The 26,482-nt window shown below is 41.8% G+C and overlaps 1 protein-coding gene across 1 annotated transcript in view; it reads right to left on the bottom strand.

Annotated features, from left to right (window-relative positions):
• Positions 1 to 26,482, bottom strand: part of adcy8 (adenylate cyclase 8 (brain)) — a 157,196-nt gene that overhangs the window by 39,355 nt on the left and 91,359 nt on the right. Inside the window, exons 6-7 of the mRNA XM_041802430.1 lie at positions 24,635 to 24,793; positions 21,772 to 22,042 (exon numbers count right to left, since the gene is read on the bottom strand). Of these exons, the coding sequence (XP_041658364.1) occupies positions 21,772 to 22,042; positions 24,635 to 24,793 (430 nt within the window). The remainder of the gene's footprint in view (positions 1 to 21,771; positions 22,043 to 24,634; positions 24,794 to 26,482) is intronic.

Raw genomic sequence — 26,482 nt, 5'->3', positions numbered from 1 at the left:
AAATGTTTTGTTTTTAACCCTGTAAAGCACTTTGAAATGCTTTGTATGATGGCGCTCTATCAATAAACTTCACTAAAATCATGCCAAGGCAGTAGAAAGGAATATAACTGATATAAATACAAATATGATCTGCACACCAGTTCCCTTAAAAAGGTGAATTAGATTTCTACTCATGCATGTATCTGAAGTTTTTGTTCTCCCAAAAGTTGAACTGCTCCTTTTATTTGCAATCTAAAGATAATGGGCTATTTTGAATAAAAGCTAACGCATAAATTAAGCCCTGAACTTCTCTCTTTTTAAGTCCAGTCTTCATAATGAGATGAGTAATTCTGAGATAAAAGTGGAAACTGTTGGTCGTTTGCATCTTCTTAAGAAATCCCTGGTCTGATGTAAAACTGTAGACCGCTGAGTCACCAGTCTGGGCCAAACATCCCCACTCGTCTCTTCTTAAACTTTTCACTCCCATGACCCCCACTGCCCCCCTCCTCGCTCTGTCTCTTTCTCAAAGAGTGCTGGGAAATTAGCAAGAGGATGTTTGGTCACAACTTTGGCAAAAAAGTAGAATAAAAAAATAACGGAGGCCAACAGCAAATCACTGCACATTGACTGAAGAGGTAAAGAGGTCAACCAAAAAAACTCAAGGTTATCGGTGAGGGGGGGTTCAAACAGAAACATAAACGGGGAGAGGAGAGGTGGGGAGGCATGTGAGGATAAACTCAAGGGTTAAAGGTGAGCTTTGTCATGGAACCAAAAATGGAAAAAAAAGGAGAAAAAGCTACAAGAGAGCATTGCATTCACCAAAGAAAAAATATTCTGACATGTTGTAAATGTGATGTTGATATCTCATGATTATGATTGAACATCTCATAAACCGAGAACTATCTTTGGCTCCTCAAACTGCACTGGGATGGAAATATTCTTGCTATTTTTCACTCCATTTATCACAGCCCATACTTCTGTGCATTAACCTCAATGCCTTTTGTATTACCAGATAAAGTTTGATGAGTTTGAACAATGGAGTTTAAAAATGTGATTTGCCTGTTACTCATTCCTCTGTCTTTATTTTAAACACATATTTTGCAACTAGGGATGCACAGTGTTATCAGACTGGAAGCAAATACACAACAGTTGTGCTCCACAGAGAGGATAAGCGCTCAAGGAAGAAGTCCCTAACCCCAAAAATCCTCACTATTCGCCTCCAAAAGTCAACCGTTCATATCTAAGCTTTTTCCTTTCCTTCCTATTCCCTGCCTTAGCTGCATGAATCTGATGCCAGACCATGCTCTATGCACCCTGCAGATCCCAGGGTCCCTGCACTGTTAACGTGAGTATGAGGGCCAGATAGTTAAGAAACAAGTTTCTCAGCATTTTTATCTTGATCTTGCCATTTAGTTGACCTACAGATAAAATGTTGAGCTGGTCAAGTTGGATTTTTCTACAGTGTACTTTCTGCATTTAACTGTTCCTTTCTTAGTTACTAGCTAGCCTCTGTGCTATAATAAAGAAAAGCATCTATGTTTAACCGTCAATTAGTTCTTAACCGGTTCAGGTAAAAGGACTCCCTCTCCTTGGGAATCAGGATTCCCACTGCTCCTCACCAGCCTGTTGGGATAGATTGTTCCTCTCATATTAACCTTACTAATCTAAGAACATCAGGCACACTTTTATAGACCCTGTAGTTGATTAGTGTTATTAACAGATACACAAACTCTCCCAATCATTTGGTCATTCATATCTAGAGTTGTTCCAATTTTGATACCAGTATCAGAAATACTCCTTCAAATAAAGGCACTGGAATTGGTGAGTACACAGGTTAATGCACCGATCCAATACCGCTTGGTTTAACTTTACATTTGCATCACTCAGCCATGCTAAATGTAAGCGCTCTAAACTGGAAATCAATTCTTCTTCGCTGCCGGAAAGCACTGCATGCACGAGCTACCGTTTTAGAGCAGCGAAGAAGAACCAAAGGACCCACTGCAGCAGCAAAGAATGGTGTCTGCATGAGAGTTTTTCTCTGAATGTGATCGTTAAAATGGCTTCCAGACCGGCGCTCTCGTACACGACAAGAAGCGACACAGTTTATAAAAGTTAAATCACTTCTGAACCATAAATCGCTGCCTCTTACTTGTTTTTCATCTTGAAGCTAGCCAATGTGCCTTCCCATTGACACTATTGATGCATTTGAATCCCTTGCATCAGAATTTAGTGCAAGCCTGGAACTTGTGTGACTTTTCTGCACTTCAATGATTAAATCGACACCAGTAACCCAGATACTGAACGTCTTTTTATCAATTTTAATCCAATTATGATCATTTATCTGCTAGCTTCCATGCTAATTGTGATATTATTATTATATCGTTTTAGTTATTTAGTTAGTTTTAGTTAACTACAATAACCTTGCTACAGAGTCAAGCTCTGCCCCGATCAGCTGATCTAATGCAATCCCTAATCAGCTGACAGCTTATTTAAACTGGTCTTGCCTGACCGGGCTCTGCCTCTCTCTCTGCAGGGTGCCCTTGCACCCTCCTCCACCCCAGCTCCTCCTTATTCTGCTTCTGACTTAATCAATGTCATACTCCTCCTCTTGTGGTTATTGAAGTGGCCTCAACATCCTGTTATATTTCTGTGTGTGGCCCTCAGTGGAAAAAGTTTGGGCACCTCTGATTTAAGAGGTTAAAGCTTGTGAACACTGCACTTCCTGTTATTTTTTTTTTTTACTGACTTGAAGAGCTGCTTGGAACTCTGCAGATTCTTTACATGTCATTTATTATTGTTTAAAAAGCTTTCAATCATCGGTGTGAATGTTTTAGTGAAATACCACTGAAGCTTGTCAACCTCCATATTTATCTTTCAGTCATTTTGATTCTTTCAAGTCAATAACTGCAATAACACAACGTTGGTCTGAAGTGTATTCTACTATTTTATACTCTAGCTAAGGATCCAAGAAACTCCAGCTGTGTTATGAATAATAGTTCAACAATATAATGAGATGTAAGTCATGATCATGAGATTTGTTAATCATAGATTAGAGTTGTACAGATTTTTTCCTCCATGAATGCAGTGTGCTCCTGTAAAAAAAGAAAAATAAAAGTTGAGCCAGTCAACTTTTCCAACAACACTGTAAACAGGTCCATGGACTTTAGGTCATGAGTAAACTGAAGGAGCTTCTCCAACCCTGGAAATCAAATCAGCTCAACCAAACATGGAAGTAGAGTTCACAGCAAACTCAAGTCAAGAATTCAAACATGAGTCTGAGAACGTTAGCTTTACTGTTGGAGAAAGATTTAAGCTGCAAAATGACACAAAAGCACATTGAGAACGCTTGTTTTTGTGTAGAAATGAAGAGTCTGAAGTCTGAAGTGTGCCACTAGATATTAATTACTTTTATTCTCCACTCTGTCTCTGAAAAGCTGTAAGAGTAAAGAAATAAATGTTATCTGTGACCCGGAGAGAGTTTTTGTTTCAATTAACCCAAGAAAAAAAAAGATATTTTCAGTGAAACTTCAGTTTCTGAACTGAATACATCTTTTTTTCAGTTTCTTTTTTTACAGTGGGCAAAAAGAAATAAAACATGTAAAATCAAAGTAACTTTCATTTTAGAGCCCTCCATGCCTCCATATGCTAAAGTTTTAAGGAAACTCTGATTTCCTTTTCCAGCAGGACTTAGCACCTCATAATGTAACTCCTATTCCAAAAAGGTGCCTTTTGTTGCCCCATCCCTACTTTTTTGAGATGTATTGCTGCAGTGAAATTCAAATGAGCAAATATTTTTATGAAATGGAAAAATGTCTGTTTAAACACTTGATATGTTGCTATTGTGAAAAAATGTCACTGAGCTGTCTGACTCCGCCCCCAACTCCGCCCCTCACAGGAAATGGATGTGTCTTAATGAATGTGGCTCTCCTGATCCTCCTCTCAGGATCAGGAGGGGAGGATCAGGAGAGGAGGGTGGAGCTTTCTTCCAAGCGGGGAAGGGCCAACAGAATCAGGGGGCGGGGCTAAGTCCCCACATGACATTACGAGGGGAAAATCTGAAAACGGCCTGTTTCAGCACACATTTTCTGAAAGGTGCTGCTGCTTGGGGTGACTGTGGACAGGCCAGGCACGTGTTTTTGTTAGAAAAGCCTGAAAAAGTGATTTTTGCATAATATGTGACAAATATAAATAATTTATTCAAAATCAAAATTGAAGTCATTATTATCCCAGTTGCACACTTCAGACTCCAAACAGACCAAATAGAGGGAAATAAAGCAGAGATTGGAACATTTATGCTGAATTATTTCCCATTAAAAAGACCAAAGTCTCTGAGCGGTAAAATTACAGTTACATTAGAAAGTCTCTTGTGAATATAACATCATTAAAAAGCAATGCTCTGTGACACCACAGTAGTGTTTCAGGGGCCTTTAGCTTACTCATGATAGGACAAAAAAAATGCTGTTTCTTGTTCTGCGTCTTGAAATCTTCTTGTAAAAATAGATGTGAGGAGGGAAAGAGAAAGAAAAAAAAAACAGTTATCTGTCTAAAACCCCAGCTACCTTCTCTTCCAGGCTGGAGTCTTTAAACATCAGTGAGAAAGGCTTGATATGCTCTCTTCTCAACTTATCGCCACTCCGTAAGTCGATGGCGCTCTCTATTCGCTTGTTAATTTCCTCAGGACCAGAGTGGACATGCAAAGCTTGTGCAAGATGGTTTGGAAGCAGATTTATCGAATTTCTCGTTAGGGCAGCCAGAGTCTAGGGGGAAAGCACATGCACATAGAATGAACCTGCTTGTCCCCCTTTTTTTGTTTCATTCAAGTTACAAATGAAAAAAGAAGAACAGACACACAGTTACGTTCATTACATACACGAAAGAAAAAAAGAAAATTAAAGGGAGAGGAAGAAAAGGGGAGACCAAAATGCAACATTCGCTATCAGACAGACGGCTCAGGGCAAGTCATGCATCTGTCATTCACTCGCAGCGTACATGTTAGTGGTGACAAAGCTGGTAATTATGCACAGATTATAACAAAGCTGCAATTCATGTCTGTGAATGTGATTGGAAAGGGTGAAAGTGCGAATGGAAACCCATGAAAAAACATAAATGGAGGACAAAAAAGCAGCTGAGGGATGGAGAGGACGTGTAAACACCTCAAAGAAATCCTTTTAACCTCCAAAAGTTTAAAAAACAACCTCAACCAGGACGGCCCTGGAGTTAATCTGTAATACTGCGATAGAAATGAAGGGACACAAGGTTCTTTACAGGGTCTCTGCAGGTTTTAATTTACTACTTCATCACGTCTCGTCTCGCTTGGCCTTCCTTCTCTATCACCAACAAAATTATACCTAAGGTCATCTTCATATCTCGTGTTTTCATTCCTGCAGGACTGAAGCAGATGGAGCGATAGCAAGGTCTGGAGGTGTTTCTGAGGGTCCAAATCATGAATGCATTTGTTCTGTTGTTGCATAATTACCTCAAGGTTGGTCTGTCTTTATCTATTCAGTGAACCAAAATGTGCTCTTCTGGTCAGAATTTGATCCTGAAAGTAAACAAAGACTGGCTGTAGTTTCATAATTAGACGGACGACTGCACAAACTGATGTCGGCTCTGTTAGTTAGGGTTAAGACTGTTTGCATTTATTACTATAAGGTGATGATACAGTCTGAAAATGAAGCACAACTGCAGCTCAAAAATAACATGATTATGTCCCAGAGTCATGGAAGGCACTTCAGAAGAAGGTGCACAGTAATCCTCCTGAACCATGACTGGCTCATCCCCCATTAACACATTTGGCAGGCTACAGTAGCTTTTTTAATCCAAAAAGTGCAATGCTTCCTGCAGAAATATCAAATTTAGACTGATTTATTTTCTTACCACAAACAATCTGCAGCAGAGTCCAAGAAAAACAAACCCTGATCCAAGTTTTCAAGCTTTCACACCAGTCAAAATAAGCCACACTAACTTGGCAAAGTTCTTTATCTGAACTTGACAGGTTAGTTGTGAGAAATACAAGTGACTGAAAGCGCTGAAATGAAGGGATAGGTCTTCAAGAGCTTGTTAAGCATAAAGAAATGAGTCTATATATAGATCGTGGCCTTAAATGGCTGTAGCAATTATACTGAAGGAGAAGATGAGTCAGCTTTAACATGTTTGAGCCATAAAGTATGTTTGTGATGATGCAAAGAAAAGAAACATGATGCTCAATGTAATGTCCTGAAGCAAATATGTAATGTAAATACCAATAACAACTTTATAACACAGTGATTTTTTTATTCTGACAAGTTAGCACAATTCTGTGTCTTGTGTTGGGATTCTGAGAAGTTTTCTGAATCTCTGACCTCTTCAGCTATCTTCTTCTGACTGACAGTACGTGCCTGAGGAAACAAGGGGTCAACCCATATTGATTTTTCTGGGCCCAGACTGCCACAGATAATGAGCTCTTTATGGTTTATTTGTAACCAGTGTGCAAATGATTTAGCAGATCAGCCTTTAAAAGGAGAGTGTGCTTGTTTGTCTTGTTTGTCTTGTTTGTCCCAAAAACTGATCAAAAAAGACCAAGCAAAAATGTTCAATTCAGTGCTAACTCTAGCATCAGGGGGCTGCACAGTGGTGCAGGGGTTAGCGCTGTTGCCTCACAGTAAGAAGGTCCCTGGTTCACTTCTGTTCTTCATGCATGGGTTCTCCCCAGGTTCTCCACCTCCCTTCCACCCCCAAAGACATGCTTGTTAGGTTAATTGGTGACTCTATGTGAGTCTGAGCGTGCCCTGTGATTGGTCCAAGGTGTACCCTGCTTCTCGCCCAATGACAGCTAGGATAGGCCCCAGTCCCCCTGTGACCTAACCTGACACGCCAGATGGATTTGTTTCACACATCCATCTGGTAAACCTTCCACAGACACTGTTTAGGAAAGGACAGAGCCTTTGAAAAAAAAAAACTTGTAGGGTGATTAGATGAACATTCTGTCAGTCACATCTTTACAGGCCAATCAGAGTTACAAAACACGTGATGTCGTTACGCCAAACTGAGGTGCTACCATGGCGACTGTAGACATGTCAGTACACGACTTTTATCTTTTCTGAAGAGAAAACAACTCACTGCTGTTCTTTGTTCTTCTTTTAACAAAGAAATGTCGTCAAGTTCTGATAAACTGGCGCTTTAGCAGCATCCACGCTGAGCTCTTCCGCCATGATTGCACCAACCTCTTGTTGCTGCTTGCTTATGTCATGACTCTGTCGTGTCTGAAAGTACTGCTCCTGGCACTGATTGGTCCTGTCACTTTCTAACCCAAACGGTTCAGATGGGAGCTTAGCAAGATGGATTCGCCAGTAAGAAACCAGTATGGAAACAGGCAAATCCACCTGCTTTGCAAGATTACCTGCGACCCCCAACGGGATAAACGGTGTAGAAAATAAATGGAGCTATCAACACCAGCAAAAAGCACAGGGAAAGCAGCAGAGGAGGTAGAAATGAGCGATGATACCGTGACTTAACAGTTGATTGTTTAGGTTGGTTGAATGCTAGGGACCTGGGCCCAAATCTGGATACACTTGACCAAAAAGTCTGGTTCTGTTTGGCCGGTACTTCACAAGCCATCGTACCCCTGCAGCACAGGGTTTTTCTGTCCTCTGAGCAGCGTGGCAGATGCGTATGTAAGAAAAGCATCATTGTTGGTATCTTAAGGTCATAAAAACATCTTTAGAAGACTGCAGGATGGATACCTTTTTCCACAAAGACCCAAGTAATTTCCACATTTTTCTCTCCAACTTTCTTCTTTGCTTTGGTGGATTCTCAAACCAACTTCATGTGTACTGCCACCAACAGTATCGGCCTTTGTACATGCGTAAGTGTGCTCAAGCACTGAAGAAAGTTACTGATGTGAAAGCAGACCAGCAGTGGAGGAGGAGGTAGCAATCGTTATTCTTCATGACATCCGACAGCAGCTCCAATAATCAGATGAATTGATAACTGGTGGAGCCTGACTGGAAATGGAAGTTGATTCCACCATGATGCTGGAGAAGCTAGTAGTCAGCATTAAATAATGGATTAGTAATGGGTTATGGTTCTTATCCAGGTGTCTGTTTACAAAGATCAGTGAAGTATTGTTACTCCAGTCTTTCTAAAGATGTCTCTTTCTTTCAGGAGAAGCACTCGAGGCAAGCGTGATAAAGGTCATACGCCAGGAGTCATTTCTCACAGCCATTGACATTAATTCGCCACCATTAGCCGTGAGTTAAGGCAGCCGTGTGGCAACTTTGGACGAATTAGCCTTCAGAGTGTCTGAGCCCTGTCGAGCTGGCCGCCATTAAAGTGATTATGAGAGAAATGTGTGATGATAGAGATGTGTGTGTCTTCGGCCAAGCTAATGTCTCACCTTCTCTGGTTTCATCCGGCACCTTCATAAATCAAATCCATCATGTCAGGATCATTAAAAGTTCATTTTCCTGATGCAGAAGAAATTATGCTTTCAAAAAATCTTACTTCTCTTTTTTCAACCATCAAGGGCATTCTGATGCTCACTGGCTGCCATTACAGGAAGATTTAAGTCGGATCAGATCAACCTGAAGATTATAAATGACTGCAGGGAGTAACAAATCAAAACTACTGCATAACGCAATATCAAACACAGCTGTGTATTAAAATGGACACAGCAGGAAGCTCGCCAGGAGTGATGCCAAAATATCTAGCCCCCCCTCCCACCCACAGCTCCTTCATTTTAAGGCTAGTCTATGGATGAAGCATGAGTGACATTATTTGGTAATTGCCCTTGGAACCCAAACTCAGTTTTTGCTATTTTTGTCTGCCTAAAATTTTCTGCAAAAACGCAGCCAGAATCTTAACCTTTTCAACCACAATTAAGTCATTGATGTCTATTTTTTAAGACCAACCTGGACTATTGCAATATGTGTGCGGCCAAGATGTCAGATAAACGTATCAGAAGTTATGCAACCAGAAAGATGAAGTAAAATATAAAAACAGAGCACATTTGTCATGTTTTCAATAATGGGGTTATAGAGGACTAAAAAAGAATAGAAGAAATTGGAGCATCATGATTGGTCGAAAGGCCTAATAGAAAGTTGTTGTCTTTTATTTCAAAGGGCTAATAGCAACACCACTAGATTGTTCATCACAAAAAACCTGATAGTCACATTATTATGAATTCAGTGATGTAGATTTGTAGTATCAACGCTCTGAATATACGCGGCGCTTTGTGCATGAATCAAAAATAGTTTTGACAGGCTATTAAAGCCAGGAGCAGTCTGTAGATCTGCAACAACGAAAGCTTTAGATCACAGTTAACTTGACAGAGATCTGTCTTATGGTCCCTGAGATACTGTAAACAATGCATGTGCTACCACTTTGGATCGTTGGTGATCTAGTGGAGTACAGGGGATTAATGCACATCTATTTCCACTTTAAAAAAACAAGCAAATAAGCTCAGCAGAGCAAGGATAGTGAAAGAAAATTGAGGAAACACTCCATCCCACACTAATTGTGCCTTCTTATCCACCTGTTTTCTTGTTCTTCTCCCATCTAAACAGGAGCAATAGAGAGCAAAATAGGAACTTGCTAACAGAGGAGCAATGTGCAGCGCAATGTGCCACCTTGTGATGCACTGCACCCCCTTGCACTGCATGGTGCTGCATTGTGCCACCTTGCACTGCATGGCAATGAATTGTACAATATTGTGCTGCATGGCACTGGATCATAATGCATTACACTACCTTGTGCTGCATAGCAATCCATTGCACCATCTTGTGCTGCATGGCACTGCATTATGCCATCTTGCATTGCATCCCTTGCATGCTGTCAGGACACTACAATCTAAATCAGTGTAACTTAGCTGATTGTGTCACTAACACTCATCACCTTGTCCATTTAGGACACAGAGGAACGGCATATTTGAATGTTGTTTTTCACAAAAAGAAGACTGGCATGGAAAAACAATGATATATGGTCATGTAGTAGACACAAGGTCAGACATTACTGACCTCATTTTAGGACACACACGTTTTATTCCCAATTTTTATATTCCTTGAGTGTCCCAGTGGTGTCAGTCATGATGGAGCCCATGATTTTTGTCTGTCAGCTGCTACCCGTGAAGTAAATAGTCCTGAAAAAAGTGGGCAGTGACCATTAAGCTCTGTGGTTACGATGGATGTCATTTGTCACTACATCATTTTGTAGAAAAATTTCAATTGCAGTTTAGGTAGAGGGAAGTAGAGGGAAGTTACTATGCATTTACTATTACTATTCTTAACTGAAAATGTCGAATTTCAATACTTTGTGTTCAAATGCAAAGATTAGCAACCTAACTGGTCAACAGCGCTACTCAATACCCATATACAGAGGTTTTCATCTGGAAAAAGTGGGCTGAAGGTTAATTTACTTTTTAAATAGACTGTTTTCTTTTGGACTATTAATATAACAGTGATTGTATAATTTTCAGCCATGAGGTACTGAAGTAGAATCAACGAGCCAAATATGTTGACAACCTTAATCTATTTTGCAGTGAAAGGAAAGGAACTCCTCAGGCTGTTTTCTGAAACAATAAAGCCAGTGAATCTGTATCAGTAAGGTGGATATGATTCTTCAGAGTCCACTTCATAACCTCAATAAGTTTCCTGCTCTCAGGCATCTGCTCCTGACACAAGTGCTCCAGGGGACCGAGTTATGAGGCTCGCTGCCATGATTGTTTTTGGCGTGCATGTCCCTGAAGTCACACACAGCCTAAAGGGCACATGCTTCCACCTCTGACATTTCTCTTCTGTGTACTGGCCGGTCGATGCGATGTTCCTGTGAGCAGCAGCCGTAATGGGGCGGGTGGGTGGGGGTATAGGGGTTACATGTATGATACATATTAATAACAGGACATGTTTGTCTCTTGGAAATGCCAACATATGATGCCAGGAAAAGGGCAAGAGGAGAGGGGAGGGAGGGGGCTATACACTGTAATATCAGAGGATTTTCATGTGCTGGGTGTCTCACATGTTCGGTGGTGTGACAGATTAACTCGTGCTGCAGCGCCAGAAAGTTTAATTCACTGCAACATGTTTGGATGCAGCGCTCTTCAAAGGATTGGAGACCACAGACATTCTGCAGGGCAAATACAGGATCTGAATATACAACCTGAAATATACTGAGAACACACTGGACCGATTTCTGTGAAACTTGGTGTTTATATTCATAGGTGAATACTAATCAAGATCCTTTATACAGCAAACAGTGACGGGTAAGGGCTCTAAAGTTAGCGATGGACCTCGGAGCTCTATGACACAGTCTCCAGCATTTAGACTCTGAGATGAGGCTTACATGTACTAAGCATCATAGTCTGGCACAGACATACAAGTGGCAGCAATCAGTCTCTTTTTAGACTTAGCACAGAAAGTAAGGACATGTGTTTGGTAGATTATTTCTTTGTTGTAACAATGCTATCTGGCAATACATCTTATACTGTTGGAAAACCTGTTTATTACCCTTTTAAATGATGCCACATTTGTAAGGAGCATGCATTTGTGGGATGAGCAGCAGAGCTGAGTATGTGGGATGGCAACCCATTCTTAAACCAGCATTTATCGCAAGCCAGCCAACGTGCTTGTGTCGGTCACTGGTACAAACAGCACCTACAAGTGTTCAATGGGGTTGACGTCAGGACCGCTGGCAGGCCATCCCATCCTCTCCACTCCAAAATTCTGGAGGTAGTCTCTGATAAACCCCGCTCTGTGGGAGCGAGCGTTGTCATCTTGGAGGATAGAGTTCAGTCCCAGACTGTGGAGATATGGGATTGCCACTGGTTGCAGAATCTCACCTTCATATCACTCTGCATTGAGATTGCCTCCACTGATGACAAGTCTCGTTTTTCCAGTGAGGGAGATGCCGCCCTACACCACCACACTGCCTCCACCAACAGATGCAGCAATCAGCATACTGCCTCCGCATCTTCACTACGATCCAACTGCCGTAGGCAGAATCTGGTCTCATCCAGGAACAAAATCTACATATTCAAGTTCCAGTGCACATGTTTCCAACATCAGAGCAAATGGGCCTGATCTCAAGCGCTTTCAACACACATTTCCTTATTTTTTGTGCTTGGTTTAGATTTGACAGAAATACAGGACTTAATCCTGAAGTAGCAACCAAGTTTCAGTTTTTAGCATTTTACCCAGCTGCTGAATGTGCTGTAGCTTGAAACAGCCTCAATCTTTGAACCTTGAGAAGCCACGATTAAGGGCAGGTTCTTTGGCATAGTCTTTAGTTTTGTCTGTTTAAAACCAGTTTGAATTTATAGAAATTCTGCTGAACATTAAAAGCAAGTTGTAGCTAGGAGAGAACTTGGTCTCAGGTGGATGCAGTGCTCTACAATACAGAGTCATCAGCATAAAACTGAAAGGGTGCATTGGACACATTTGGTCAATGTGATACTATAAAGAACAAAAAGGCAGAGGCCCCAGGACTGACCCTTGAGGCACTCCTTTAGTTCATTTAAGAGAGTCAGAAGTGTAACCTTCTGCCTGCATGCACCAGTGTTAATTTTGGCAGCTATTTTACTTTTAGTCTCAGTCTTAGTCTATAGATGAAATGTCTTTAGGTTTTAGTCACATTTCAGTCATCCCTTTTTAGTTTCAGTCAAAAACATTTTAGTCTGGTTTTAGTCCATAAAAAGTCCTCATATTTTAGTCTTTGCTTTTAGTCCTAGCATTTATTTTCTTGAGGGGCAAAAGAGATACGGATGAATCGCATTTTGACAGATCTACTCACAGTGGAGAAATATCATGGATTTTGAATGCCTGACGAAAACTATGTTACGTTTTAGTCTAGTTTTAGTCATCTTGATGAAAACTAAACTTACTTTTGTCCGTTTTAGTTATCAAAGATCTATTTTTGTTAGTCTTTTTTTTAAAGATTTATTTTTGGTCCTTTTTCAAGCCTTTATTTGATAGAGGAGGACAGTGGATAGAGTCGGAAACAGGGAAGAGAGTGGGGAGAGTAATGTTGTAAAGGGCCACAGGCCGGATTTGAACCTAGGCTGCCCACGCGGTGCACGCTTTAAACCACTCAACCAAGGCGACAAACTTAACTCTGGCACAACCATGGCTGTTGATTTTGATGCAAATATGAAGTAAAGATAGTAACAATGTTAGATGACTCACTCCTGACCAGTCTCCGCTCCATAAAACGTTGTTATAGGCTGGTTACAGCATGAGCATAACCAGTGAAGCATCAATGAATATGTAAGGCAGCAGGGTGGTGGTGTTGCAATGATTAGTAATTAACTTTTACCTCTAGGTCCTGATTGTTAGTGCACCCTTGAATCTAAGATACACGGTGTAACAGTTAAACCTTCAGCTCTGAATCAGTAGTAGTTGACACCATTATGTTAACAGATGCAACGACTATGGCATACATTTCTACTGCAGGCGACTAAAAAATGCTCAGAAAAAAGGCCATGGTTCATTTAAATGACAACACATCTTGTGCAGCAATCTTGTTAATAATTTGCAAGGCAATCTGTGAGATTTTCTATGACAATGGGTTTGGAGTGTGCAGCCATGCAGCCCTGGCACTTCACCCTACCTTTCCATTTCAACAAGAACTGGGAAACCCTACACCTAGCATTGACATGCACAATGTAGAGGTAGGACTAAGTGGTAGGATTCAGGGTGAATTGGGACTTAGCCTAAGAAGGTTTGAGTAGTTTGGGGTCCTAACATGCTTGTCTTCACATTCCAGCTTCAACCCACAGTCCAAAGACGAACTCTGACTCTAAACTGTCCTGGGATGTTGGTGTTTTAGTTTGCTTGAGCTGTTCCTCTCTGAGTGGCTAATGGTCCAGGTTGTACCCCGCCTCCTGCCTAGTGAAGAGTGAAGGCTACAATAATTTCCTGCAACCTCTGACGTGACGAGCACTGTAGGTAATAGATGTGTGATTGCATTCAGCTTGAATTAGTACTAACGACAGGCAAGCACAGAGCAGAGCTCAGCAGCCTCTGAGTGAACTAGAGGACGGTTTGAGGACAATAATTGCTGTCCCGAGGTGATTTACAGAAGCTTAAATCAGGACTGTGACTCAGGGGATGATGGGGGAAGCAAGTTCAGGCGGGGACAAGAGAAAAGTGGAGCCGGCGAGGAGTTTAAGCCAGGCACGGCATCATTCCTTTAAATATTTAACAGATTTTCTTCAGCTGAAACTAAAGCAAACACCTCAGAATCTCTCAGAAACACACAGACCTGCACTGGAACAGAGAAATGAAACCCTTTCACCTCTGGTCTGGATTTAACCGTGCAGGCATACAGAAGAACAGGGTTTTCTAAGGGAACCCACAACCTGCTTTGAGGTGAAAGCACTGTGACAGTGCAGTGCATCATGGGAGCCAGCAGGCACTCAGTGAAGCATGAAAGAGGTAAGGACAGAGCCACTGAGCCGGCACACAGACCGCAGAGAGCTGGGAGTCTGATTTCAGGGCTCCACGTCGGAGACTCGTGGGTAGCGAGGGGAGGAAGAGAGAGCTTCAGGGTTTGATTACGGCAATCAGTCCTGATCGTTCCCATAAACGCTGCACTGAACAGGATATGATGTCATTTATCATCGGTCTACTTCACAATAAAACACAGGATGATTGGGAGATAATGGCTGGACTGTTACCTCAAACAGGAGCCTGTTAAAGAGATAAATAATGTGCCATTAGTCTTTATTACAGCTCTGTTTACAGGGTATGAAGGTTCCCATCACTACTGTCAGAATAACCTTTAAACCTAGAGTATCACTTAGACTCTGTCCAACGCTCCATACTGTCTGTGTCATGTTCAGATCTTTAAAAATCTTCAATATTAGGAAAACACGATAGACAGGACAGTGGACAGGGTTGGAGATCTGGAGAGAGAGGTTTCAGGTCAGATTTGAGCCAAACCTGTCTGCTTTGAGGACTACAGCCTCTGTATCAGGGGAGCCTGGACTAACTGCTGGGCCATCGGAGCCGAAACCTGTGCAAAATTTCACACATTTGTGCATAGTTAACAAAATAAAACACACTCGCTTGTCTCTTCTTTTCACTCATACCCAGAGGAAGCCTCAGGATGTTCAATGATGCACAGGCCAGGAAACTAAAAAGAGCACCTGTGCATAAAAAAATGGTCATAAATTCATAGTAATTTGTGGATACTGAAGAGACTTACGGGACTTTTTTGTTCTTGAGGCACTTCCCATATTTTGGCCACTAAAATAGCGCCCCTTTATCACCTTTTGCCCACTGGATGGGCAACAAAGAAGACCATTTGTCCAAAACTACCCAAGTAGAGGGCAGCAAGAGGACACAATGTACATTTTTGTCCACTTAGATGTGCTCTACAGAGGAATTTACATGTTATTCATTGGAAAGTAACCCTTAAGGGCAGTTTATCACATTGCCTCTGAGGGCAATTTGCCAAATTATTTCCACTAAGAAGGCACCAAAAAAGGGCGTCTAGTCAAGATTCATCCACTTGGAAGGTGGTAAAAAGGGCCCCTGTGAAAATTTTGACCACTTAGAGGGCACCAAAGGGGGCACACTGTCCGATTTTGTCCACTAAGGGGAGGAACCAAAGGGGGAACATTGTCCAATTTTGTCCACAAAAATGCACAGAGGTAACTTTGTCATGTATTGTCCACTTGTATAGCACCCTGGAGGGTGAACATTAGGGAAGGATCCCTGGAAGGACACTTTATCATGTATTGTCTCCTTGAAAAGAATTTTGGGGGTCCACTTAAAGCACATCAAAGAGAGACATTTGCCACGTTTTGTCCACTGAAAGAGCACTGAAGAGGAGTCTTTGTCAAATTTTGTTAACTTTGAAGGCAACAAAGAGGGCCTGTTATAAATTCTAGCCCACATAAAGGGCACCAAAGAGGGAACTGTCTCCAAAACTATCCAAGTAGAGGGCACCAAAGACGGCACTTTCTCTATTATTACCCAATAAAAGGGCACCAAAGAGGGCACTTTCTCTATTACTACCCAATTAAAGCACACCAAAGAGGGCACTGTCTCCAATACTACCATATTAAAAAGCACCAAAAAGAGCACTTATCCAAAGCTGTCCAATTTCAGGGCACCAAGGGGGACCTTCTGTCCAATTTCGTCAGTTTAGAGATCAACAAGGAAAGCACTTTGGCAAATTGTGTTCACTTCGAGAGAGAAAAGAGGTCTCCTTGTCAACTTTTGCCCAATCAGAGCGCATCCTTGAGGGCACATATGTATCATATTCTGGAACGGAAACCCTTGGGGGGCACTTTTTCCATTTTTGTTCTATTAGAGGTCACCAAAGAGGACAAACTGTCCAATGCTAAGAGCACCAGAAGGGGCACTTTGCTCTCAAGTGTCCATTTGGAAAGCACAGTAGAGGGCCCTTTGTCCAAATTAGCCCAATCAGAGAACACCAGTTTTTTCCATTTACAGGGCACTGACAAACTAGTCTGCCTCTTTTGTCTACTTAGAGGGCACTGAAGAGAGCACTTTTCCAATTTTGCCCATTTAAGAGAGTGATAACTGGGCACTTTCCCAATTCAGGCCATTTAGAAAGCACCAAAATGGGCACAAAACCAAAACCTTCCACTAAGAGGGCTATAACAGGGCACTCTTTCCAATATTGACCAATAGGACGGCACCAAAAAGGCATTTTGTCCAATAATGTTTAGAGAGCACCAAGGAGGGTATTTTATTTCAAAAATGTCCATTTTAATAGCATCAAAGAGGGCCCTGTTTCAGATTGTATCAACATAAGGGACATCAAAGAGGAATTTATGAAATTTTTGTCCACTTAGATAGCACCTTAGAGGGCATTCTATAACCTTTATCCAAAGAAATGGAAACCTGTGGGGCACCTTATCACCTTTTATTCACGGTAAGGGCAACAAGAAGGCCCTTTGTCAAATTTTGTCCACTTTGCAGGCTCCAATGAGGGACTTATGTCAATTTTGGCCACATTAAGGGTAGCAACGACAGTATTTTGTCCAAGTAGGTCCATTCAAAGAGGGTCCTTGGTACGTTTTGTCCATCTAGATCACATCCTGAAGGACACTTTCTCACATTCTCTCCTCTGAAAGATAACCCAGGAAGGCACTTTGCCAATCTTGTCCACTAAGAGGGTGACAATGAGGGTCTATTGACATATTATGTCCAGTAAAAGGGCCCAGAAGAGACCCCTTTGTCAAGTTTTGTCCACTCAAGTGTAGCATAAAGGGCCCTTAGTCAATTTTATCCACTTAGAGAGCACTGTAGCATGTTGATCTACCCCTAGGGTTATTCAAAAGGCCCTTTACTGTGTTTTGTAAACATAGGGTCCCCCCTCTGAATCCATGTGCTCTCGTCTATTCCTCGCTTGTTCCTGTCGCAGTTTTGTTTCCACACACACACACACACACACACACACACACACCCCCTAATATTCCACCTAGCTGTAAATCCAACGATGCTGAAAATTGAGTCACACCAACATGAAGGGCGGTCGGGAACACAGCAGAGAGAAAACCACTGGAGAGGCAGAAGTTGAGCTCCGGGCAGAGCCAAGTGACGACATAAAAGAATCTTAAAAACTCCTCAGAGGAGCCTTTGATATGCAAAGAGCCACGCTTTGAAATGACTGTCCTGACAGGCTTTCATTGTGCACAAGACAATGAAGTGGCACTTTTTTGAATAAAATAATATTCCTCTGAATGTGAAACGCACGATTACATCAAATGCATAAGCTCCTGCCAGGCCTGCAGAGAGGAGGAGCTGCAGAGATCCTTGTATCTACAGCAGAGGTAACGCAGAGTTCAGTCTTTGCTCGTGTCTGCAGCAGAGCAAACAACACTGAGGCTGTGCATGGTTCTGAGAGGCTGACAGAGGAGGCAGACAGTCTAGGCTAGCACGCTCTGCTTCATCATCTCATGCTGAAACCACACTGCAGGGATAGAAAGATTTGTTGATATTCTAATTACTGCTGAAATGACTTCAACCATCTGCAAAGGAATAATTGCTTAAAATCATGTAAAAAATAGAGATAATTAATGGATTTATCAAGTGGAAATTAAAGCCTTTGTTGAGCTGCTCTTTCATAGTTTTAAACACATTTCCACAGACTAAAGCTTTATTAGCACAGCACCAGAACTACCTGGGGACTTCTTGTAATTTGTTAGCATTACGCAGACCGTCTGTGATCTAAATCCTGTTTGAAGATGCGCTGTGTTTTATTTGTAAAGTAAACTCCACCACAAACATCTCTCAATAGAGAATTAAGAAAGCTAATTGGACAATTATGCACTTTATGACAGTATTTAAGAGCTGAATTTTCCCTAAACATCTTGAAGACTGATCCACTGACAGAACAAAAAGAGAGAAATTTAGAGCAGCGTGCAGGAGGACCGTTCTGGACGTTCATCATCTCTGCCTTGATCACTATAACCTCTCTCTGGCACAGCTGACTGCATGTTTTAGAAAACATAAGTAATTTTAAGTATTTCAGCACGTCTGTCTTTGTGCAGTCATATATCCGTACACTACTACAGCTTTTTTTTGACACTTTCCACTCCTGATCCCTTAAACTTCTGCCTTCTGAGTTTGGGTTTATGTTGTAGCATCGCTTACATCAAGCTCACAATAAAAACCACTTTTACCTTTAAAATGTGTATGTAACTTGGGCTGAGTGCACCGACTATCAGTACACCTTTAAGCTGAATGTTTGGACTGACTTAAAGTAATACCCCGTGAACCAGCTAGGTGCACAAGCATCCATCTCACTGCACGCTGGGGCCAGGTGCCTGGATCCAGTGGTGTGGTGCTGATGTGTGCATCATGCCAGGGTCAGCCAGGAGGATACTTGGAGAGATGGAGCATGGGCCTGGCACAGACCTGGACAATGGGCATCATATGAGGCCAGAGAAGTACAGGACCAAGGCTGACGCAGCCTGGTACATGTTTCCATCCCTGACTCAACCAGTTAAAGGTCATTTCCACCAAGTGGTCCGGCTCAGTTTGCTGCTGATTTTTTTGTGTTTCCATACAGCAAATAGTTGGAAAGGGTCCCAAAAAAACGACCCATATCGTCCCACTTTTTGGCACCCTTCCATAGGGGTGCCAATCTTACCTATTGGTATCAAAAAGGTGGAGCTACACACAACAATAGGGGCTGCACTGATGTCATGTCAGCGTGCGACTCAGCTGCTCGCCTCTGAGCTTCAAAACATGGAAGTCTGTGCTCTGAATGAGCTGTGAATGAACGGTGAAAATGGGAGAAAAACTGACTATTATCTGCCTAAATGGGAAATATTTGGACTCGACGGAGATCCAAACTGTTTCCTAGTCTGTGGATATTAGTATGTGGCCACAAATCAAGTTTCCTGATGTTTATCTGGATGATTTTAAGAACACAAAGCAGAGCCCAAAGGCTCACATCAGCCTGATCCATCTGTGATGGATGAGAAACTAAATTAATGCTGAAGTTTTGTGAACACGAAGCCTTAGAACAGTTTATTCTCTTCTGTAACTAGTTATTAATCTACTTCTTACATTAGATAAACTGTGAAAACATCGCTCTGTGGTTGTTGAACGTGTTTGTAAAACTTCAGGCTGCAGACTATTTAAAACGAGATCAGCACACCCCAGATTTCTGACTTAATCTTGCTTGATTTTAACACCAGCTGAACTTTTTCTTTATTTTTAATGCGGTGAATTCTCACAGTACAGCTCTAAACATTCATATTTTGTCGTATAAACTGTTCTAGACTAGATATATTCACATATTAACATAGTGTTACGACTCAAACCGTCTCTGTACACGTGTTCCATCAGCTGAGGATCTGTACTGACAGCGGTTATCGTCATTAAATTTAGTTTTTTTTTTTTTTTAAAAAGCACTTTCAGCTGAAATAAAGCTGTTTACTGTCACTCATCCTTTCTATAACTCTGCGGCTAGACCAGATGACTCACGCTGCATGTGACTTCACATTCATCGCCTTTACAGCCCGGCCACTAAGTGAGAGCATGGGTGTCTGTGGAAACGCAAACTATTTTGGGGTTTAGCATGCCAAACAATACCAAACCGTACCAAACCATACTGAATCAAACCAGACCCCCTGATGGAAACACGGCTTTAGACTTATCCCCTGTTTTACTGACATTTGGGGGTAAAATGAGCCCCATTAGTTTGCTTCCCCTGTATAAAACATACACTCATGCTGCTTTCTATTTACCTCGGATGTCGGAACTGGGAATAACATTGCACTCGAGTCAAATGCTGTCCGTTTGCTATGAGTTCATAACTGGGGGTACTGGGGGTTGTGCCAACTTTCAGAGTCAGAATTCTGAGCTCAGGCGCATCTTTGAACATGTACCCGACCGCTGACTCAAAATTTCTGAGTTCCGATATTAGATTACTGAGATTAAATGAAATGCACCATCACTCCGGAGGAGTAGGCTTTCCCTCTCAAACTCACACTTAAAGACGTAAACTACACCAGGCTCATGACTCTGCTTTTTCTCTATAACTGAGAAAGTGACAAAGCTGGAAAACAGCTGGACTTTGTTGAAACACACCCACAGGGAAATGTATTTGGCACAACCTGCTCCTGAATAAAGTAAGCTCTCTTTAAAGAACTTCTCCATGCTCATATTAAACAACAAAATATAGATTTGCAACACATTGGTGTTAGAATCACGGTTTATTTGATGTTATATTGGTTTCTGCATAAACATGTTTGAATATGAGTCTGTCTCCATGCAGCCAGAGTGTGATGCGTTGTCAAAACTCCACAGTAAAGTGCACACTCTAAAACTGTGCAAGTATGTCAACAGGCACAGCTTTAAATTATGTGTTTGGCCAATCAATGAAAATACGCACTGGAACATAGAGATGCTGAACCTATGCAGTTACAGTATTTGGCGGGAAAACACCTCTCTCCATGCAAATTGGCCTCTTTGCACTAAGCATCAAATAATAAAGTTGGTAACAGTACAGAGTAAACAGAGTAAAGCTTAGTCACTGTCTGCACTGCAGTTTTTATGACACGCAAACTTTCCAGAGATCAGGAAACAGATGAACACATGCACTGTGTGTTATTCTGAAAAACAGACAGGGATTTTATGGGACTTGCTGAGCAGTGTCACAAACACAAAGTGCTCAATCCTCTTGTGTTTACGAGACACTAGAGATGCCATTTCATTAATCCAGCATGGTCTTTGCAAAGTTCCTTTTACATCTCAGTCTTAAATGTTGTATTCTGCCTTTTCTCTGCAGATAAAATCTGTTCCAGAAGGTTCCACTTCTTAAGCGTGACTCCAGTCTTTCATAATCATCCAGCCTGCGGTGCCTCAGGGAGATGATTTGTTGTTAAAGGACATGGCAATGCAGACGAGTGGAGGTGGGATGAGGACAATGTTTAAATGAGCAACACAATCAGAAGCTGTCATCCTCACAAACAGGCAGTCCAACACAGTGATGCGTTACCATGGTTACTCAGTCTCTCCCTGCAAACAGCCGTCCACTCATTCCCAGAAATACAACCGAACTACCAATGAACAAGCAAGACAACTGAGAAGATCCATGCACTGTGAAAACACGTCTGTCTGAGGAAACCATCTCGCCCTGCAGTGAGGCTCACAGTGCTTCATTATCAACCTGCAAACAGCTTTTTTACCTGTTTAATGTTGTTAAAATTGTTACTTACATTGTTAAAATAACTCTTAACTTAGCTGTAGAGCGAGTTAGTTTTTAAAAAGACGTTTTTTCACAGTGTGACAAAGTGCAATAATGACCTGAGTCACGAGCAGCGGCGGGACTTACGTTCTGTTTCCCCACAATGTTGTCGAAGGGAAGCTCGGGGCTCCAGGATGCCTCGTTGAAGGTGGTGCTGCTGGCCCGCCGGTCGGCAGAGCTTGCCGCCTCCTTCATGATGTCCTCAGGCAGAGTGAGCAGGCTCTCCTCCGGCTGCTTGATGAGGTACGTCTCGATGTTGTGTCGGCGGAGGAAGTCGTTCCGGTCCTTCCCATGACCTTCCTCCACCTCGTAGTCGCCGTTCAAACAGTCCAGAGCAGCTTTGGAGATGTGGATCCTCCTGTAAAATGAGAGGATGGAAGAATCCTGATCTGAGTTTTAACTTTTGGTAGGATACTAAAGGTGGAGTACGCTATTTTTATGGCTTGGAGGCTGCAAACGTACTCTTCTGTATAACCTTAACCCTGGGACCTATTTCGGCATACTTTTAGGTCTCAAGGATTTCTGTTTTTAAGCTTCACTTCTGCCTTTCATATCTTTAATTACTGACACTAAACATAGTATGGAACTGGAACTGAGGAGAGAAAAAATGGGGAATCGCATGTGGAAAAAAAGGCCCCAGTCTGGACTCAAACCCAGGCTGCCCACTTGGGGACTACTGCCATTGTACATGGGCCACAACCAAACCATTAAAGTCAATCAGTGCCCTGCTCTACACTTTCTATTTCATCCACAATATGGCTCCAGCTCACAACAATAAAACAGAAGAAGTAAAGAGAGCTAATGTAGGCAATCACAGTCTGTCCAAAGGGCTTGATTTGTTGCTCTGGATGTCTGACAAAACATTTCTGATATTAAAACATGGGATTCTACTTCTTTAAACCAACGACAGTTGTTTGGTTCCTCCCTACAAAGCCAGACTCCAGTTTTGGATTTTTTTCTATGTGTTATCTAGGTAAAAGTGCTCTATTTATTTACCAGTGGATACCATAGTGGACACATTCATCTTATTCATTTTCCAGTGAAATCCTCAGTACAAACAGTGAGCGTCCACAGTCAAATACGTCTCTTTGGGAACCTGCCACGGTACAGCTGGATGATGTTACGCAATGGTTTAGCGGAGAGCGTGGGTCGAGTTTCCAGCGTCACACAATGACAGATGCTGGCAGGAAGTGTAAATCCAGCAGTTCAGGCGCTAACGTCACCTCCTGTCTCAAGGCCAAACAGGATCGTCAGAGTGGAAATCCACTGGGAAATTGGCACATGGACACTCTAAACTGATGTCCGTAAAAATCAACAACAACACCCATCTACTTATCCCAAATTGATATTTCAGGGACATTATTTTACTAAATCTTCATCAGAATTAACCTCATGATCTGTAAGATAAATAGTTTTGAACAGTGGATATTTTAAACTTAGGAACTCCCTGTTAAAATTCCAGCTTTATTTCCAGGACAGAAGTAAAGGGGACTCCATGGAAACCCAAATGACAAAAAGTAGTCTTATGATCCCGGAGGTTTTAAGGAAGCTTTAAGAGGCAATGCATCCAAAGTTGTTATTCTACTTTATAATCTATGCTGGCAGGTAATTTTATTTTCTCAAAATCACAAAATTTGTATAAAACGAGGTACAATGGAATGCATTAATGCATGTCCACACAGGGTCTCTGCTTTTTTTTTAATTGTGAAATAAGTTTTTTGTTGCCAGTGTCATTTTAGAATATTGCTCAAAAAGTTTCATGATTACAATGACACCCCTGTGTTTCACCTTAAAAATATTTCTTCCCTTATTTGATGGTGAAAAAGGTCCATAAATGCTCTCAGGTCTGGTACGGGAGCTTATGCCGGCTTGGCACTTTGCTGCATCAACCCTTGTAGTACTGCTCTGATGGCCATCCTCCCATGCTCCATCTCTTCAGGTATCCTCCCAGCTGACCCCTCCGCAATGTGCACCCCTGACCTCTGGTCAAACCCACCAGAATGCAGTGAGCTGGATCAGGCCCAGAAAAGTGTGCCAGTTGCCTTTAGAAACACAGCTGCCGCTCCCGTATCTATCAGCTGATTCCACTCTCCTGTGCACATCAGCATTAGACACATGATTGTACCAATGATACCCAAAACTGTGCTGAAGAGAAGTTGACACAGAGGAGTCCAGCTGGTGCCTATGGCTATCAGTCAAGTCCAGGCCTCACAAGAGTATTTTAACACCGGGGGGACCAAGAACTAAAGACTCTGACTTTTGGCCGCATGCTCAAATACCTGGAATTCCACACGGTCTTGCAAACGTATTGCTCTGATTGGGTAGCCAAGTCTGTGGTTGATCTTGGACTTGCAGTCAAGTGATGGATGTTAAGGCAGGTGAACTGCTCTATAACTTCCACACTCTCACCATTCACAGACACAGATTTGATGGCACCATTCAAAGCATCCACAAAAGCCTGGATCTGTTTTGGCCCAGGAGACGTGCATTCCCAACATTTTAGCCTCCTTACTCAGCAAGTTAAGAGCCCCCACAAGGACATGTTCGGTCTCTGCAGGGATCACAGCATCATCAGCAAAGTCCAGATCACTGATCTGAACATCGCCAAATAACACTCCCCAGTCCCCTGTTACCTGCCCCATTATCCAGTCCATACAGGTACTGGAGAGTGTAGGGCTAACATGCAGCCCTGCCTCATTTCAGAGTCAACTGGGAGGAAATCAGAGGTGAAGCCCACAGAAATGCTCTGTCTTTAGCTTACTAAATATTTCCACCACAGATACAGATTGTTTATCTTGTTTCACTTACTGCCAACATTGACACGGCAGCCATGGTTCCATTCTGTTTCTAAATATAATATTTTAATTCTCTCAGACCGTCCCTCTGAGTCCAGCAGCAACAGTCAAATTGAAGGCAAAAAAATGCAGTCACATCTTCTGGTTTAACTCACCCAGGGATCCCTCCAGACTCCAGCTTGTTGGCGATGTCTACGTCCCAGGACCAAACGTCAAACTGCCACTTCCTGAGTCCCAGCACGCCGCACAGCACTGAGCCTGAGTGGATCCCGATTCTCATGTCGATGTCGTGTTTCGTACGCGATCTTACATACCTGTACAAAAAAAAAAACAACAAAAAAAAAAACATATAAGCTGAGTTAAGTCAGGATTCAATGAAAAGTATAATGAAATTGATCCATCAGGTATTGAACATGTGAAAACAGCATGGCTGCTCATACATTACAATGCAAAACATCTTCGTAAATGCTAACCCCGTCATCCTCTGCAGATAACCAGTCTTGTCTGATATGGTCACTTTGGCTCCAAAGAAGCAAATGGTGACAGATGCACGACAAAATGTGACTCTTCCTGACTGAAGTCAACAAATTTTGATGGGTATTGCAGTGACTAAGTGCACCTTTCTTCAGTCCATGCAACCTTCTTTGTGTTCCTGTAACTGACCTTATGTATGACCTGAGCTGCAGCTTCATCAATATTCATTAATACCTAATTAGTCAATATTCCTTCAAAACGCTGGTGTAGATCTTTAAAATATTAATTGTGATAGGGATTTATTTTGTAATTAAAGCCAATCTTTTAATTTAAAAATAATTTTGCATGAAGGTGAAAATGAATATTTAATGGTAAACATTAATATTTAAGGATGGCATGAAAAATAAATACATTTAGAGTCCTCTATCTTGACTTTATAAGCGAGTAAGTCATCTAAAATGAACCAGGGTTAAGCTTCAGGTCACCTTGAAGAATCTGTCTGAATACAATCAGCAAATTAATGAACATGAAATTCCTATTAGGAAAAACAAAACACAACATTGACAGACTAATATCGTAACAGTCAACAGGAAATGAGTATTTTGTGGGTATCAGTGAGCTCACTGACTAAAAAAGAGATGTAAAAACCTAATCAGCAGACTTTCACACTAAATTTGTGTCTCATTTCATACTTTGTTATCCTTGAACACAAAAGCAGGGACAACCTGAGGCTGATAAAAGTCTGTGAAGAGCAAAGAGGGCTGTCACGCCCATCTCTGCCCCCCTCTCATTTCATGCTTCATAACAGCACTGATGAATGTGAGGTGAAAGGCATCCTGGGAGCTTCTGACAGGAGCACAAAGTCAGTCTACTGCTGAATGGCTCCATGGGCCGGATATGAGCTCCAGAAAACTGCAGTGGTTTAAGGTGATAATGATGATGTGACACTGCCGGCACCATCACACCAATACTGTTTTGACTCTGGGCTGATTTCACACGCGCACATAATTCCAAAACATGAGTATTTTTGGGACGAGCTGTACATGTGACTAAGTAAGGACACATTTGTCAGCCTGACTTAAAGAGGAATTTTCCCTGCTCTTTGGTGAATTTCCATGAGAAGTTGGGTTGAGCTGTTGTCAGCATGAAGCAGCACAGAGCCACAACTTTACTGCAATCCAGCAGGTTGATTAAGTTTTTATCCTGCAAATGCTGCTGACGAGTGAGACCTTTTACTTTATATCTAAACATTGAAACAACAGGTGCATCCAAGCAAAATAGAAAATCATGAAAAAGTTCATTTTAAACCTTTATAGTGCCCAATAACTAGTTACTCCCTTGGATGTTTTACCATTTTTCATTTTATAACTCCATCATGGTCAAAATAATTCGACTTTTTGACAAAAAAAATTACAAAAAAATGTCTTTAATGTCAGAGTGTATTTCTACAAAACAATGCCAATTAAATAAGAACATGGAATTTAAAATTAATGCCTGCCTAAATATTCACCTCTTTAAAAGTGACAGGT

Source organism: Cheilinus undulatus, linkage group 13 (genome assembly GCF_018320785.1).
Source record: "Cheilinus undulatus linkage group 13, ASM1832078v1, whole genome shotgun sequence".
Lineage (NCBI taxonomy): Eukaryota > Metazoa > Chordata > Actinopteri > Labriformes > Labridae > Cheilinus > Cheilinus undulatus.
Note: the sequence above shows the minus strand (reverse complement) of the source record. Positions and strands in the feature narration are given on the sequence as shown.